This window comes from Symphalangus syndactylus, chromosome 6, assembly GCF_028878055.3.
Source record: "Symphalangus syndactylus isolate Jambi chromosome 6, NHGRI_mSymSyn1-v2.1_pri, whole genome shotgun sequence".
Classification (NCBI taxonomy): Eukaryota; Metazoa; Chordata; class Mammalia; order Primates; family Hylobatidae; genus Symphalangus; species Symphalangus syndactylus.
Window position 1 is genome coordinate 119,495,004 of NC_072428.2, and position 19,112 is coordinate 119,514,115.

The 19,112-nt window shown below is 39.4% G+C and overlaps 1 protein-coding gene across 15 annotated transcripts in view; it reads left to right on the top strand.

Moving 5' to 3' along the window:
* Positions 1-19,112, top strand: part of NRF1 (nuclear respiratory factor 1) — a 152,186-nt gene that overhangs the window by 43,525 nt on the left and 89,549 nt on the right. For 9 of the 15 annotated variants that reach the window (XM_055283989.1, XM_055283991.1, XM_055283994.2 and 6 more), the window contains 2 exons: positions 3,137-3,368; positions 15,815-15,929. In XM_055283989.1, the coding sequence (XP_055139964.1) occupies positions 3,146-3,368; positions 15,815-15,929 (338 nt within the window). In that variant the 5' untranslated portion in view covers positions 3,137-3,145. The remainder of the gene's footprint in view (positions 1-3,136; positions 3,369-15,814; positions 15,930-19,112) is intronic. The other 6 variants (XM_063641618.1, XM_055283993.1, XM_063641628.1 and 3 more) reach the window with 1 other exon arrangement.

Sequence of the window (19,112 nt, forward strand, 5' to 3'; positions counted from 1 at the left end):
GATTGCTTCAGGTGTTTTGCCCTTTTTTTAATTGGGTTCATTTTCTTACGATTGAGTTTTTAAGAATTCCTTATTTTGGGTAACAGTCCTTCTGATTCATCTTTTACAAATATTTCCTCCCTGTCTATGTCCTGTCTTCTCATTCTTTTGGCAGTGTCTTTCACAGGGCAGAAGTTTCTTGTTTTAATGAAGTCCAGCTTATCGATTTTTTGCTTTTATGGATTGTGCCTTTGGCATTGTATCTTAAAAGTCATTGCCATACCCAAGGTCAACTAGATTTTCTCCTGTTATCTTATAGGAGTTTTATGGTTTTGCATTTTACATTTAGGTTTATGATCCATTTTGTATCAGTTTTTGTGAAGGGCGTAAGGTCTGTGTCTAGATTTCATTTTTTTGATGTGTGACTGTTCACTTGTTCCAGCACCATTCATTGAAAAGACTGACTTTGCCAAACTAATTTTTGCCTTTGCTCCTTTCTCAGAGATGAGCTGGCTGTATTTATGTGGGTCTATTTCTGGACCTTCTCTTCCATTACATTGGTCTATTTCTCTGGTGTTTCACCAATACCATACTATCTTGATTACTGTGGGTTTATGGTAAGTCTTAAAGTTGTGTGGTATCAGTCTTCTGATTTTGTTCTTTCAGTATTTTTTTTGGCTGTTCTGGGTCTTTTGCCTCTCCATGTAAACTTTAGTGTGAGTTTGTTGATATCCACAAAATAACTTGCTGGGATTTTGATTGGGACAATGTTGAATCTAGAGATCAGGTTGAAAGAACCGACATCTTGACAGTATTGTGTCTTCCTATGCATGAACATGGAATATCTCTCTTTATTTAGTTTTTATTTGATTACTTTCATCAGAGTTTTGTTTTGTTTTTGTTTTTTCATATAGATCTTGTACATATTTTGTTAGATTTATACCTTACTCAGTATTTCACTTTTTGGTTGTGCAAATGTAAATGGTATTGTGTTTTTGATTTCAGATTCCACTTACTCATTTCTAGTATTTAGGAAAACAACCTTGTCCCTGCAACCTTGCTGTATTTACTTACTAGTTCCAGGAGTTTTTTTTATTGATTATTTTGGATTTTCTACATCAACAATCATGTCATCGATGAAGAAAGACAGTTCTATTTCTTCCTTCCCAATCAGGGTACCCTTTATTTCTTTTTAAAAATCTTATTGCATTAGTTAGGACTTCCAGTACAATGTTAAAAAGAAGTGGTGAGAGGAGATTTCCTTGTCTTCCTCCTGATCTTTTTTTTTTTTTTTTTTTTTTTGAGACAGAGTCCCGCCGTTGCTGGGTCACCTAGGCTGGGGTGTAGTGGCATTATCTCAGCTCACTGCAACCTCCACCTTCTGGGTTCAAGCGATTCTTCTGCCTCAGCCTCCTGAGTAGCTGGGATTACAGATGTGTACCACCACACCGGGCTAATTTTTATATTTTTAGTAGAGACAGCGTTTTTCCATGTTGGCCAGGCTGGTCCTGAACTCCTTACCTCAGGTGATACACCTGCCTCGGCCTCCCAAAGTGCTGGGATTATAGGCATGAGCCACCTCGCCCAGCCTTCTTCCTAATCTTAATGGGAAAGCTTCTAGTTTTTCACAATTAAGTATGATGTTAATAGTAGGTTTTTTGTAGCTGTTCTTTATCAGGTTGAGGAAATTCGCCTCTTTCTAATTAGCATTTTCTTCCTTTTTAAGACTGAATAATAGGTGGTATGTGTATACCACATTTTTTTACCCATGCATTCATCGATGGTCACTTGGGTTGCTTCCACATTTTGGCTGTTGCAAATAAAGCTGCTATGAACATGGGTGTACAGATGTCTATTCAAGATCCTACTTTCAGTTTCTTCTGGGCATATATATCCACAAGTGGAATAGCTGGATCATGTGGTACTTCTATTTTTGATTTTTTTTGAGGAACTAATATGTAAAATTTTATATTCAAGGACACATTTTATACTGCATTGATGTTTATTTTATAATAGCAAAAACTTGGCAGCATATTTGATCAGCAAGTGACTGGTTATATAAATTATGACACATGCATATAATGAAGTATTATGCAGCTGTTTGAAAAAGATATGGTAGATCTGTATGTTTTGACATGTAACAATGTCCAGATATATTGTAATATGAAAAAGACAAACAATATGTACAATATGAACGTGTTTTTATTTTACATCTATATATGTGTGCTCCAAATTTATTTTTCAAATATAATGAACTTCTGAGGTGGGGAGGAGTGGAGATTGTAAGTGTGATAGAAGAGCCAACTTTTAACCTTACTGCTTTATAAATTACTGTATCATTTTGGGGTTTACAAGAAGCACAGTTTTTTTTTTTTTTTTTTTTTGGCTGGGGGGAGTTTGTTTTTGAGACAGAGTCTTGCTCTGTCGCCCAGGCTGGAGTACAATGGCACAACCTTGGCTCACTGCAACCTCTGCCTCCCGGGTTCAAGCACTTCTCCTGCCTCAGCCTCCCAAGTAGCTGGGATTACAGGCACCCGCCACCATGCCCGGCTAATTTTTTTGTATTTTTAATAGAGACAGGGTTTTGCCATGTTGGCCAGGCTGGTCTCGAACTCCTGACCTCAGATGATCCACCTGCCTGGGCCTCCCAAAGTGCTGGGACTACAGGCACATGCCGCCATGCCCTCAAGAAGCAGTTTTATAAGCAGAAAGACCAATTTGAATTTTTGGGAAAAAAGTTATTTGACTCTCACTTGTCTTTGACATACAAAGAAAATGTTAAGTATTTCACTTATTTACTAAGTGTTTTTATGTCCACAAGGCCAAATGCTAGTCACTGAGGTGTCTTAAGTATCTTTTTATTGTTATATTTGAATGTCTTTTTATTATTAAGGGTATCTGTTGTTTTGTGATCTGAGGTATAAAATTAGTACAGTGAATTTCCATCAAAATGGTTTCATGTAAGGAACACCACTCTGTCATTTTTATGTCACATTTGAGTGGTGCTTCCCATTTCCTATGACTTGGTGTGGCACGGTAAGTAGTGAAATTGGAAGTTTGTCAAGGTTCCTCTGCTCTTGAAGAAAATATCTCTTAGTTTAAACATTGTGTTACATTTACACACTGAATCCTGTTCTTTTTCTTTTTTGTCTGACAGTAGAACTTCATGGAGGAACACGGAGTGACCCAAACTGAACATATGGCTACCATAGAAGCACATGCAGTGGCCCAGCAAGTGCAGCAGGTCCATGTGGCTACTTACACCGAGCACAGTATGCTGAGTGCTGATGAAGACTCACCTTCTTCTCCCGAAGACACCTCTTACGATGACTCAGATATACTCAACTCCACAGCAGCTGATGAGGTGACAGCTCATCTAGCAGCTGCAGGTAATGTTTGGATTAGAAACTCTTCTTTAATTTTTTTTTTTTTTTTTTTGGAGACAGTGTCTCACTCTGTTGCCCAGGCTGGGGTGCAGTGGCACAATCACGATTCACTGCAGCCTCGATCTTCCGGGTTCAAGTGATTCTCCCATCTCAGCCTCTGGAGTAGCTGGGACTGCTGATATGTACCACCACATCTGGCTAATTTTTGTATATTTTGTAGAGACAGAAATGTCACTGTGTTACCCAGGCTGGCCCCAAACTCCTGGGCTCAAGCAATCCTTCTGCCTTGGCCTCCTAAATTACTGGCATTACAGGTGTGAGTTACCATTCCTGGCCTTTATCACAATTTTTTAAGCCTTGCAGTTATAACTTGAGCCTGTATTATACTGAGACTTGAGGTCTGGAATCACTTACTATCAGTGTTATGGCTTTGGTTTTATTTTTTCGTCTATTCTGCCTGTATTTTGGCTTTAAACTGAAGCATTTATTCCAATTACATTAAACAGAATCACTGACACATATTTAGATTTAAATTTACCTTCTTTTCTATATGCTTTCTCTTTGCCCTACCTGTTCTGTTTACTTCTCTCTTTCTTGGCGTTTTCTTTTGTAGTGATTGAAAATTTTGTATTTTTTCATTTTTTTCTTGTTAGTTTGAAAGTTATAAGCTTCTACTATTATCAATACCTGTAGAAATTGTAACATACATCCTTTATTTATCAATGTCTTATGTTGACTAGGCTCAGTGGCTCACACCTGTAATCCCAGCACTTTGGGAGGCCAAGGTGGGAGGATCACTTAAGCCCAGGAGTTTGAGACCAGCCTGGGCAATGTAATGCGATCCCATCTCTACCAAAAAAAATTAGCTGGGTGTGGTGACATGCTCCCTAATCCCAACTACTTGGGAGGCTGTGGTGGGATGACTGATCGCTTGAGCCCAGGTGTTTGAGGGTGCAGTGAGCTATGATTACACTACTGCACTACAGCATGAGTGACAGAGTGAGAGCCTGTGTCCAGTTGAAAAAAAAAAAAAAAAAAAAGGAAAAGCAAAAGTTGTATGTACTTGGAACTTTTAACCTGTACAGGGTAATACAAATTTCATAGAACACTTGCATTTCATGTGCCCATCCTATATGCTATTGTTGTCCTTTGTATTCATTTTTGGTATACAGTTGGCTCTCTTTATCTGTGGGCTCCGCATCTGCACGTTCAACCAATTTGATCAAAAGTATTAGGAAAAAAAAAGTAACAATATAACAATTAAAAATAATACAAATAAAAGGCCAATACAATATAACAACTATTTATATAGTATTTACACTGTATTAGGTATTATAATACTAGTATTAGTAACCTACAGATGATACAGAAGGACGTGAATAGGTCGTGCAAATACTACACCATTTTTTATCAGGGACTTAAGCATCTGCACATCAAGATGCTAGAAACAATCTCACGAGGATTTGAAGAGACAACTGTATTTTAAACACCACAGGACTTTTTTTGTTTTTTGTTTTTTTTTTTTTTGAGATGGAGTCTCACTCCGTCGCCCAGGCTGGAGTGCAGTGGTACAATCTTGGCTCACTGCAGCTTCTGCCTCCTGCGTTGGAGCAACTCTTCTGTCTCAGCCTCCCGAGTAGCTGGGATTACAGGTGTGCCACCATGCCCAGCTAATTTTTGTGTTTTTAGTAGAGATGGGGTTTCACCCTGTTGGCCAGGCTGGTCTTGAACTCCTGACCTCAGGTGATCCACCCACCTCAGCCTCCCAGAGTGCTGGGATTATAGGCGTGAGCCACCGCATCCAGCGAACAATATTTTTATTTAAAAAATAATGCTCATTTATTTTCCTGCATCTCCAACTGGTCTCCTGAGATGGTTTTTCTTCCACCTAAAGACACCATTTAGTATTTGCTTTAGCATGAATCTGCTAGTAGCAAGTTCTATTTTTGCTTGTCCATGAATGTTTTTACTTAAACTTCAACCTTGAAGGATGTTTTCACAGAGTATGGAATTCTAGCTTGGTGGTTATTCTTTCCTCATGTTGAAGGTACTGTTCCACTGTCTTCTGGATTCCATTATTGCTATTGAGAATTCAGCTATTTCATTCTAACCACTACTCTTTCAAAGATTATCTCCCACATGGCCTGCCCCCTCTCCCCACCCAACTGATTTTTCTCTTTAGTTTTTGTGATATATTTGGCTCTGATTTTTATTTATTTATTCTGTTTAGGATTTTTTGTACATCTTGACTGTGTGGACTAATGTCATCAATTCTGGGAAATTTTAGCCACTAGATTTTGCTTCTGCTGCATTCCATCTCTTTTCATTCCATGGCTCCAGTTACCTTGTTAGTCTTCCTCACTTGTATGTCTCTTACCATCTGTTCTGTATGTATCATCTTTCTGTGTAGTTTCTTCTGTCTTTCAGCTTGTGATTTTCTTCTTCAGCTGTTGTATTAGTCTGTTTTCATGCTGCTGATAGGAGATACCCAAGACTGGGAAGAAAGAGGTTTTAATGGACTTACATTCCACCTGGCTGGGGAGGCCTCAAAATCATGGTGGAAGGCAAGGAAGAGCAAGTCACATCTTAAATGGATGACAGCAGGCAAAAAGAGAGAGAGCCTGTGCATTGAAACTCCTCCTTTTAAAACCATCAGATCTTGTGAGACTTATTCACTATCACAAGAACAGCATGGGAAAGATCTGCCCCCATGATTCAATTACCTCCCGCTGGGTCCTTCCCACAACCTGTGGGAATTATGAGAGTACAATTCAAGATGAGATTTGAGTGGGGACATAGAGCCAAACCATATCATTCTGCCCCTGGCCCCCCCAAATTTCATGTCCTCACATTTCAAAACCAATCATGCCTTTCTAACAGTCCCCCAAAGTCTTAACTCATTTCAGCATTAACTTAAAAGTCCACAGTCCAAAGTCTCATCTGAGACAAGGCAAGTCCCTTCTGCCTATGAGCCTGTAAAATCAAAAGGAAGTTAGTTACTTCCTAGATACAGTGGAGGTACAGGGATTGGGTAAATTCAGGCATTCCAAATGGGAGAAATTGGCCAAATAAAAGGGCTACAGGTCCCATGCAAGTCCAAAATCCAGCAGGGCAGTCAAATCCTAAAGCTCCAAAATGATCTCCTTTGACTCCATGTCTCACATCCAGGTCATTCTGATACAAGAGGTGGGGTCCCATGGTCTTGGACAGCTCTGCTCCCTGTGGCTTTGCAGGGTACAGCCTCCCAGTTGCTTCCATGGGCTGGTGTTGAGTGTCTGTGGCTTTTCCAGGCAAAAGATGCAAGCTGTCAGTGGATCTACCATTCTGGGGGCTGGAGGACAGTGGCCCTCTTCTCACAGCTCCACTAGGCAGTGCCCCTGAAGGGACTCTGTGTGGGGTCTCCGACCCAACCCCATGTTTCCCTTCCACACTGCCCTAGCAGAGGTTCTCCATGAGGGCCCCGCCCCTGCGGCAAACTTCTGCCTGGATATCCAGGCGTTTTCATACATCCTCTGAAATCCAGGCATAGGTTCCCAAACTTCAATCCTTGACTTCTGTACACTTGCAGGTTCAAAACCTTTGTGGAAGCTGCTAAGGCTTGGGGCTTGCAGCCCCTGAAGCCATGGCCCGAGCTCTGGGTTGGCCCCTTTCAGCCACAGCTGGAGCAGCTGGGATGCAGGGCACCAAGCCCCTAGGCTGCATACAGCACAGGGACCCTGGGCCCAGCCCTTGAAACCTCCTAGGTCTCCAGGCCTATGATGGGAGGGGCTACTGTGAAGACCTCTGACATGCCCTGGAGACATTTTTTCCATTGTCTTGGGGATTAACATTTGTCTCCTTTTTGCTTATGCAAATTTCTGCAACCAGCTTGAATTTTTCCTCAGAAAATGGGATTTTCTTTTCTATTGCATTATCAAGCTGCAAATTTTCCAAACTTTCATGTTTTCCTTCCCTTATAAAACAACGCCTTTAACAGCACCCAAGTCACCTCTTGAATGCTTTGCTGCTTAGAAATTTCTTCTGCCAGATACCCTAAATCATTTCTCTCAAGTTCAAAGTTCCACAAATCTCTAGGGCAGGGGCAAAATGCCACCAGTCTCTTTGCTGAAACATAACAAGAGTCACCTTTGCTCCAGTTCCCAACAAGTTTCTCATTTCCACTGAGACCACATCAACCTGGACTTTATTGTCCATATCACTATCAGCATTTTGGGCAAAGCCATTCGTCAAGTCTCTTGGAAGTTCCAAACTTTCCTACATTTTCCCGTCTTCTTTTGAGCCCTCCAAACTGTTCTATCCCCTGCCTATTACCCAGTTCCAATTTCACTTCCACATTTTAAGTATCTTTTCAGCAGCACCCCACTCCTGGTACCAATTTACTATATTAGTCCATTTTCACGCTGCTGATAAGGACATACTCAAGACTGGGAAGCAAAGAGGTTTCAGTGGACTTACAGATCTATGTGGCTAGGGAGGCCTCACAATCATGGCAGAAGGCAAGGAGGAGCAAGTCATGTCTTACATGGATAACAGCAGGCAAAGAGTGAGAGAGCTTGTGCAGGAGAATTCCTCTTTTTTAAACCCCCAGACCTAATGAGACTTATTCACTGTCACAAGAACAGCACCGGAAAGACCTGCCCCCATGATTCAGTTACCTCCCACTAGGTTCCTCCCACAACATGTGGGAGTTATGAGAGTGCAATTCAAGATAAGATTTGGGTGGGGACACAGCCAAACCATATCAGCCGTGTTTAAGGTGCCTTTTTTATGTTCTCTTTTCTTTGTTTTTTCTTCATTTATTAAGGTGCTTCTAACTCTGTTCATTGACTTATTAATTTTGGTAATTGTTAATAGTTTAACCAAAACTACTAACCAAGTGTTTTTTTTCCTCCAGTTTTAGAATTTCTAGTGTGTGTGTGTGTGTGTGTGTGTGTGTGTGTTTCCTCCCAGATTTGCACTGAACAGTTTCCAATAGTGGAAAAAAATTTCTTTTAAACAAATAATTTTATAATTTACCTGGTAATTCTCTCTCAAGTTTCTGTTACATGTTGTTAATGTCATTTCTTGTTCACGTTGGCCGTTTTCTTAGTGTACTATTATATTTCAATGAATACTGGATGCTGTGTTTGGAAAATTATTTCTAGAAATAATTTGGGGTCTAGTGTAATGTTATCATCCTCTAGAAAGGATTTTTGTTTGCTTCTGCCAGATGCCTGAGGGCACTAGCAATCCTGGATCATCTTAATCCAATTTAAGGTTTTAAAATTTTCTGGGCTACTAAATGACTTAAAGCTGGGCTACATTTTATATCATTCACTTTCCTATTTATATTGAACATTTAGCACCATGGTGAGAAGACTTCATATAAACCATGCCTGAATGGGTATGGTATTAGATACTGATCTTAGAAGGTATTTAGAAAAGCTAGACAAGAAATTAATGATGAGGAGTGGCCAAAATACTACGTTTTAAATATATGGTGTATTTAAGAAGAGGAAGACAGATGCAATGAAGAACAACTTTATTACTGTCAGTTATTGTCCACTGTGTACTTCCGGAGTGGTGAATTTAAAAATAAGTCTTAGTGGTAAAACACATGAAATGTTTGTAAAATATATTTTGTGAAATGCTTATGTGTCCCAGCAGAGGGCATCTTAACATAATGAATCCAGGCCCACTGCTTTTCTATGAAGGAAGATGGTTTTAAGACATGGCTTTGCTGTATTATTGTACTGTTTTATCATAGTGTTAAGACCAGGAAAAGACTTTAATTTGACTCCTTTGTGTGGCACATGTGGAAAGTGAGACACAGCTGGTAGAAATGACTTACCATTTGATCATTTAATATTCAATTATTGAGGAATTATAATATATAGTACATATATGTAACCTATGTAGATACTATGTACGAGGCAGGCAAGAGTTTGCTTCTTAGGAGTGCAAAAGGCTTATTGGGGGGAAAAAAGAGTTTGTTTCTGAAGGAGCTTTCATCCAGTGGTGGGGGAGAGCTACCAATAATAAAGTAAAATAATTTGAGAAAGCATTGGATGCTCTGAATAAAATAATGAGGGAAGGTAATGGAGAGAGGACAGCAGATTGCTGCTAGTTTGGGTGGTCTGAGAAGGCTTCTCTTAGGAGGCAGGTTGTGACTGACAGGCAGTTAGGTGTCAGCAAAGGGAAGTGCATTTCAGACTGAGAAACATTGAAAGCAAGGACTTGCAGATGGGAAATGGGAAGGAGGCCAGTGTGGTTGAAGCCTTGTGAGGCAGGCATGAGTCAGACCACCCAGGGCCTAGGGGCTGTGTGTGGTAAAGAATTTCGAGAGGCAGCAGAGCACAGTGCTTACCTGCCCAGGCTCTGGAATCAGGCTTCCTGGGTTGGAATCCCAACTCCACTTAACCAGCGTGGGGATTTTTCTGAGGAGCTGGTCTGTAGCATTCATCATATCTGAAAGGTGACCCAGAAAAGGTAACTGACCATTCACTATATTGTGTTGCCCGTCAGAAACACTTCTAATTCTCTGCAGCACAGACAGCCCCTGATTATTGTTGATTTTCAAGAAAAAAAAAAGTTTATAAGTAGTGCAACTAAATGAAATCTTCAAGTAATAAAAACAACAGTATCTCAAGTTGGTTGACCTCTTTTAGTATCAGTCACCAGTATGTTGTTTGTTGTTGTCATCGTTTTTGAGACAGGGTTTCACTCTGTTGCCCAGACTGGAGTACAGTGGTACAATCACAGCTTACTGCAGCCTCACCCTCCTTGGGCTCAGGTGATCCTCCCACCTCATCCTCCTGGACAGGTGCACGCCACCATGCCCAGCTAATTTTTTAAATTTTTGCAGACATTCCATTTTGCCATGTTGCCCAGGGCTGGTCTTGAACTCCAGGGCTCAAGCGATCCTCCTGCCTTGGCCTCCCAAAGTGTTGGGATTACAAGCGTGAGCCACTGGGCCTAGCCCTAGAGGACTTCTTTTTAAACAAAATTGGATTTATTATTTCATTTTCTTTGAAATGATAAAGGATAGGTTAATAAAGAAGTGGAGAAAGATTCACATGGTATATAGACATAATTAGTATCTTGAGAGTGATAGTTTTGGTAAATTGTCCAGCAAGTAGAAAATACTTGAATATTTGAATCATACAGAGAAGTATCAAGATTGACATAAGAAATGCACGTGCACCCACTGCCCAGCTTTGTCAGTTATTACTGCTTTCACATGTTTGCATCAAATGTTTTTTAAGAATAAAAAGTACAGATATGGTTGAAATTCTCAGTGGAACTCTTTCTAATCCTGCTCCCTTCCCTCCCTCCCTCCACTGGGGTAACCAGTATTCTAGATTTGGTCTTTGTCATTCTCTTTTATTTGTCTATATTTGCTATTATGTGTCTGTATGATTAAACAATATTTAGCATTGTTTTGCATGTGTTAAATTTTATATTAATGGTATCACTCTGACACTATGTTTCTGTAATATGTTTATCTCATTCAACATTTTTCTGAGATTCACCCATGTTGATAATGTGGCTGTTTTTATTTTAACTGTTATTTGGTATTCCATTCATTATCTGAGTATTTCTTTTTCTGTTGTTGTTGTTGTTGTTGTTGTTTGAGATGGAGTTTCACTTTGTTGCCCCGGCTGGAGTGAAGTGGCACAATCTCGGCTCACTGCAACCTCTGCCTCCTGTGTTCAAGCAATTCTCCTGCCTCAGCCTCCTGAGTAGCTGGGACTAGAAGCACACACCACCATGCCTGGCTAATTTTTGTATTTTTAGTAGAGGTGGGGTTTACCATGTTGGCCAGGCTGGTCTCGAACTCCTGACCTCAAGTGATCTGCCCACCCCAGCCTCCCAAAGTGTTGGGATTACAGGCGTGAGCCACCGCATCCAGCCTGAATATTTCACATATTGGTAGATACTCAGATTGTTTGTAATTTTTTCTGTTTTGACAATGTAGCACAGTAATACATTTTACATTGTGACCCAGAATAAATGAGTACACATATAGCCAAAACTACAATTTTAAATAAATAATACTTAACCCCTACTGCAAATTATATACTCTGTGATATGTTCTAGTCTGTTCTATTTTATTAGAAAACAATACACTCATGAGTCACTGAAAGGTCACACTAGCTGTAGCTTGAAAAGTACTACTGGAGGATATACCCAGGAGGGGAATTGGAGGGCCGAAGATGTCCATTTTCAACTTTACTAGATATTGCTAAATGTCTTTCCAAATCCTGTTCATTTATATCCCCACAAGCAGTGTGCTGTAGTGCCTGTTGCTTCTCATTCTCACCATCGGTGTTACCAGTCATTTTCATTTTTGCCGATCTGGTAGGTATAAAATGACATCTCAGTGTTGGTTTAATTTGTATTTTTGAGCTAGAGATTCCAGCCAGTGCAGTAAGACAAAATAGAGCACCATTTTGGATCTTTATTGATGTCTCAATTTTCTTTCTTTGCCTATTTCCTGTTTATACCTTTGCCCATTTCCCAACTCAGTTTTTTGGTCTTTTTTCATGTCAATTTGTAAAAATTATTGATATATATTTTGTATTCCTTTCCCAATAATATGTATTGTAATTATTTTCTCCCAGTTTGTTGCCCACCACATTTATTTTTTTCTTCATGAAGGTTTTTCTTTATATTATTGTGAAATTTATTAATCTTTTACCTTATAGTTTATCCTTTTGGGATCTTGTTTAAGGAATTCTTCTTAACTCTGACTTTATAAAATATTCTATAGTAGTTTATTGTAGAAATTATAATTTTTTTTAATTTTCAATTTTAAAGGTATTTATTTATTTTTTTTTTTTTTTAGAGATAGGATCTCACTCTGTCACCCAGGCTGGAGTGCAGTGATGCAATCATAGTTCTCTGCAGCCTCAAACTCTTAGTCTCAAGTGATCCTCCTGCCTCAGCCTCCCGAGTAGCTAGGACCTCAGGTGTGCAGCACCATGCCTGGTTTTAAATTTTTTTGTAGATATGGAGTTTTGCTATGGTGCCCAGGCTAGTCTTGAACTCCTGGCCTCAAGCAATACTCCTGCCTTGTCCTTTCAAAGTGCTAGATTACAGGCTTTCTTTTGTTTTTCATTGTTTTATTGAGGTTATTGTTTTATATTTAGGCCTTTAATCCACCTGTAATTTATTTTTGTATATAAAGATCTAATTTCATTATTTTTCCATATGGATAACCAGCATCATATATTTAATAGCCCATCCTTTTTTTGTCTTTCTGACACAGGAGGATGTTTATGAAATCTGCAATTCAGTTGCATTGATTTATCTATCCCTGAGTCAGTTCCACACTAGTTTAATGACTATAGTTATGCTCTTATTTATTTATTTCATCTCATCCTTCTAATCAGTGGAGATATAACCTTAATGAGTATAGCCTTATAATTATTAATATGTGGTAGGATGAATGCCTTCAAATTCTTAAAATCTTATGAATTGTTTTGGCTATTTTTGGCCATTTGTACTTCTATTTAAATACTGGGATCAGTTTATCAAATTCCACAAAATCCCATGTTGAGAGTTTTATTTGAACTGTATTAAATTTATAAATCAGTCAAATCAAGCAGCTTTATGCACAATAGCCTAAAACTGGAAATAGTCCAAGTATCCATCAGATAGAAGAATAGATAAACAAACTGGTTTATCCAAACAATGGAATATTACTTGGCAACAAAAAGGAACAAACAACTGATTCATGTGGCAGCACGGATGAATCTAGAAACATTATTCTAAGTGAAAGAAGTTTTAAGTGAAAGAGTATTTACTATATAATTCCATTTATTTAAAGCTCTAGAATAGGCAAAACTCTATAGTGAAAAAAAAAGAAGAATACTAGGTATTGCTGAGAAGTAAGGATGGGAATTGACTGAGAAGGGACATGAAAGGACTTTCTGGAGTGATATTATAGGTCTTGAGTTTCCTTTCCTTTCCCCTCCCCTCCCCTCCCCTCCCCTCTCCTTTTTTGAGATGGAGTCTTGCTCTTTCACCCAGGCTGGAGTGCAGTGGAGTGATCTTGGCTCACTGCAGCCTCCTCCTCCCAGATTCAAGCGATTTGCCTGCCTCAGCCTCCTGAGTAGCTGGGACTACAGACGTGCGCCACCATGCCCAGCTAATTTTGTATTTTTAGTAGAGATGGGGTTTCACCATGTTGGCCAGGCTGGTCTCAAACTCCTGACCTCAGGTGATCCTCCCACCTCAGCCTCCCAAAGTGCTGAGATTATAGGTGTGAGCCACTGTGCCTGGCCAGATCTTGAGTTTCATGAGTATATACATTTTTAAAATTTATTGAATGTATACTTGGATTTGTATATTTCATTATATGCAAATTTTAACCTCAAAAGAAAAAAATTATAAAATATTGAACTCTAGCTAATGCTATGCCTGCTGAAGTATTTAGGGGGATCATATTGATATTCGCAGTTTGCTTTGAAACACATTTTAAAAACCCCAATGTGAGTTGATGAATGGATAGAAAGATGGATAGATATGTATAATAAGATGTTAAAATTCAACCTTGCACATAAGTTTTTAAGTTTTCATAATAAAATATTGGACTCCTACAACTCAGCTGCAAGAAACCAAATAACTCAATATAAAAAATGGGCAAGGGACTCGAATAGATGTCTCTGTAAGGAAGACATGCAAATCACCAACAGGTTAGATGCTCAACTATTATCAAAAATATAAACTAGTGGCATTGAGGTCGAAGAGCAACTGGAACCCTTATATACTGTTGGTGGGAATGTACAGTGGTCCAGCCGCTATGGAAAACAGCATGGAGATTCCTTCAAAAAATTAAAAATAGAGCTACCATATATGATCCTGGTGTCTCACTTCTGGGCATTTATCCAACAGAATTGGAATCAGGACCCCAAAGAGATATCTGCACTCCCTTGTTCATTGTTGTATTATTCACAATAGCAAGATGTGAAAATAGCCTAAATGCCCATTAGTGAATGAATGGCTAAAGCAAATGTGATCTGTGTGTACAATGGAACATTATTCACCCTTAAAAACACAAGGAAATGCTGTCATATGTGACAACATGGTTCAACCTTGGGGGCATTATGATAAGTGAAACAAACCAGTCATAGAAAGACAAATACTGCATGATTCTACTTATAGAAGGTATCTAAAATAGTCATAGAAACAGAGGAGAATGGTGGTTGCCAGGGCCTGGGGTGAGGGACAGATGGGGAGTTGCTCTTCAGTGATGCAAGGGGAATAAGTTCTAGATAGCCGTACAACATTGGGTTTATAGTTGGCAATGATGTGTTGTACACTTTGCATTTTAAGAGAGTAGATAACAAACGTGTTAAGTGTTCTTACCACAATTTTGAAAAATAAGTAAAATGTTGGGAAATGCAGCAATAAAATTTTTTCTGTAACAGCTATTTATGATGGAAAGAAAGGTAAAAAGCAGTTGCTTATTTTTTATTTGCTTTGAGGTTCTTTAGGGGGGTTTATTTAAGTCAGGCTGATTATATTACTAACAACATGTAGAAAAGTTCATTTAGGTTTACAGGGAGGTTTATTTGAGCCACTTAGAATATATATGCCAATATACAGATGAGCAATTAAATTTAATTTTTATTTAAGCCTTTTACAAGATTCACGAGGATAAAGGTAAAATGTCGTTTAAAAAAGATTGTCTTTGATATGTTGAGGTCCCAGGAATCAGAGACTTCAGTAGTTCCTTTGAGTCTACCCTCCATCTACCGTTCAAAAGACAAAACAAGACATTATACATTAGTTTTAGGGCAAGCCAGACTAACTTTTATTAACATTTTCTCAGAGTGGCAAAGTTATCTCGTTTCTGCTAGAATGCCTTCATCAGCTTGACCTTGTGTTGAACATCTCCATTTTTGGCACAATTCCCAGATGTAGAAGAAAGTTTTTTCAATTAAGATGGTATTCATTCAGATACTCCTTTAGGTGTTGTTGGAGTTCCAAATGTGAGTGATTATCTCCAACTTCCTTAACTTGGCATTGTCTTGGAGTAATGGAAACAGGGGCACAGGGATAGAAGTAAATATTGAAATATGTACATTTTTTCAATTTTGGCAAGCTTCTCCTCTTAGTGCTGCAATTTTTCCTAGTCCCTCTAAGAATATTGCCTTAACAGTATGGACATGCTGGCAAAACAAAGCCAAACAAAAACAACATTATACAAAATTCAAACTAGTGTGTGGTGGGGAGGTGTAAGTCATTTGCTTTTTTAAAAGATTCATTGTATGTTTTGTTGGTAAATCACAATATGAATCATGATAAACAATAGTGAAGTATATTGATAATAACAGGATCATTCTACATTTACCGACAACATATTAGGAAAGCAGTGCTACCTTTTTTGTACCTTTAATTGTTTCTGTCTTGAACAGTTTACAGGCAGCTGCCTAATCTCAGTACATACGTTATTATTTCAGGTCCTGTGGGAATGGCTGCCGCTGCTGCTGTGGCAACAGGAAAGAAACGGAAACGGCCTCATGTATTTGAGTCTAATCCATCTATCCGGAAGAGGCAACAAACACGTTTGCTTCGGTGAGGGCTCCCTTATCCATATTGTTACTATTCCTCAAATACTTCCTGTGGATGACAGACTTAGAACATATGTGATAAGGTTTGTCAAGGATGCTTGGTTCGATTCCTTGATGACAGATGTAGACTTAAAAGTATTCTTACAAAATTAAATACATGAAAACAAAGAAATATGATTTAACTGATATGTAATATCACATTAATTCATTCAGAAAAGTTGTATGCCTGCTATGTGCAAGCCATTGTTGTAGACATTGGGCATGGAAGAGTGAACAAAATGAATTGCCTTAAAGGGCTTGTATCCTGCTAGAGGGGGAAAGAAGAAAAGCAATATGCAATATGTCAGGTGATGATAAGTGCAATGGGAAAAAAATACAGTGGAGTAAGGAAAATAGAAAAGTCAGGAGGTAGGGGGATATAGTCAGTTTTCTCTTTTACGGGGATAGTCTGGGAAATCCTTTTTGATAAGGCAGCCTTTGAACAGAGACTGGAAGACGCTGAAAGAGCACACATGTTGATGCTGGGGGGAAGAACATCTCAGGCAGGGTGAGTAGCAAGAGCAAAGGCCCCAAGGTGTGAACGTGGTAGTTGTGTTTGAGGAACAGGCAGGGAGATATGAGAGGATGTTCAGAGTAGTAGAGAAGAGCCACGCCAGGAGATCTTTTTTTTTTTTTGGATAGATGTGGTCTTGCTATGTTGTACAGGCTGGTGTGGGACTCCTGGCCTCAAGCGATCCTCGTGCCTCAGCCCCAAAATGCTGGGATTACAGGTGTGGGTCACTTCACCCGGCCTAGGAGATCTTATAGTCTAATATCAGGGGCTTGACTCTTACTCTGAGTGAGATGAGATGTCAGTGTAGGCTTTTGACCAGAGCAATAGTATCATCTGACTTGTATTTTTAAAGAATCATTCAGGCTACTATGTTGAGAATAGACTCTGGGGATACAAGAATGGAATCAGGGAGACCAATTAGGTGGTGATTATAGTAATCTAGGCCAGAAATCATAGTGTCTTAAAACCAACATGGCAGCAGCATGGGTAGTAAGAAGTGATCAGGTTCTAGATGTATTTCGAAAGTCAACTCATCATGATTCATTGATGTGGAGTGTGAGAGAAAAAAAGGAGTGATGGGTGATTTTTGGTCTGATTACTAGGATTGCGATGACATTTACTGGAGGAGGAATGAGCATGACAGTGAGGGTGAGGCAGAATCAGGAATTTGGTTTTGGGCATGGTAAGTTTGTGATGCCTCTAACCATTAAGCGGACATACAAAATAAGCAGTTGGATATATGAGTCTGGAATTCAAATGAGAGGCCTTAGCTGAAGATATTATAAGCATATAGGTAGTATTTAGAACTAGGAGACTGGATGAGGTCACTTAGGGAGTGAGTATGGACTGAGGCCTGAAGTGCTCCACCTTTTAGAGGTTAGAGAGATGAAAGGAAGCAGCAAGAGAGTCTAAGAAGCAACCAGTGAGTCAGGAAACAAACCAAGAGAGTGGTATCCTGGAAACCAGGTACAAAAAGTGTGTCAGGAAGGAGAGCGTGTGATCAGCTATCAAATGCTGCTGACGGGTTGAAAAAGATGCCAACTGACCATTAGATTTAGTAACATGGAGTTCACGATTGAACTTGACAAGAGTGTATTCAAAGGAGTGGTTAGGGTGAAAAGATTGGAATAGCTTTAAGAGAGAATTGGGAGAGAGGAATTGGAGACAGTGAGTATAAACCATTGTTTCAAGGAATTCCATCAGATTTCTTGTTTGATAAGTGGTCCTTTGCTCACCACTTTTCAGAATTCTGAAACGTAGAACTTTGAAATCATCTCCCATGATTTCAGAGGGAAGAGGCAGTGTTTCTGTTTCATCCATTGTTACTATATTTTAAAAAGCTGTTTTTGGATTGATGGGTGCAGCAGACCACCATGTCACATGTATACCTTTGTAACAAACCTGCACATTCTGCACATGTATCCCAGAACTTAAAGTAAAATTTTTAAAAAAAATTTTTTTAAAGCTGTTTTTGGCTGGGCATGGTGGCTCATGCCTATAATCCCAGCACTTTGGGAGGCCGAGGTGGGCAGATCACCTGAGGTCGGGAGTTCGAGACCAGCTCGGCCAACGTGGTGAAACCCCATCTCTACTAAAATTACAAAATATAAGCCAGGCATGGTGGCAGGTGCCTACAATCCCAGCTAGTCGGGAAGCTGAGGCAGGAGAATAGCTTTAACCCAGGAGGTGGAGGCTGCAGTGAGCCAAGATCGCACCACTGCACTCTAGCCTAGGCAACAGAGTGAAACTCCATCTAAAAAAAAAAAAAAAAAAGCTGTTTTCATTTCATCCTCACTTGTGAAATACTGTAGGACTAAGAATAATTGTTTATATCTCAATGAAAATATGAAGCTACAACATTTTAAAAGCATAGGTATACCTCGGAGATATTGCAGGTTTGGTTCCAGACCACTGTAATAAAGCAAGTATCACAATAAGTCACGGAAATTTTTTGGTTTCTCAGTGCATAAAAAAGTTGTGTTAACACTATACTCTGTTAAATGTTGCAGTGGTATTATATCTAAAAAAAAAAAAAAAAAAAAAAAAAGCAATGTACATACCGTAATTTTAAAATACCTTTTTTTTTGGACACAGAGTCTAGCTCTGTTGTCCAGGCTAGAGTGCAGTGGTGTGATCATGGTTCACTGCAGCCTCAATCTCCTGGGCTCAAGTGATCCTCTCACTTAGCCTCCCAAGTAGTTGGGACAATAGGTGCATGTTACCATACCTGGCAAATTTTTTCTTCTTTTTGTAAAGACGGGGTCTCACTATGTTGCCCAGGCTGGGCTTGAACTCCTGGGCTCAAGCAATCCTCCCGCCTCAACCTCCCAAAGTGCTGAGATTACAGGTGTGAGCCACTGGGCCTGACCACTAAAACACTGAATTGCTAAAAGATGCTAGTGCTCATCTGATCCTGCAGTGACTCGTAATCTTATTGCTGGTTGAAGGTCTTGCCTCGATGTTGATGACTGCTGACTGATCAGGGTGGTTGTTGCTGAAGGTTGGGGTAGCTGTGGCAATTTCATAAAAATAAGACAACAAATTTTGCCGTATTGATTGACTTCCTTTCGTGAACGATTTCTCTGTAACATGTGATGCTGTTTGATAGCTTTTACCCACAGTAAAACTTTCAAA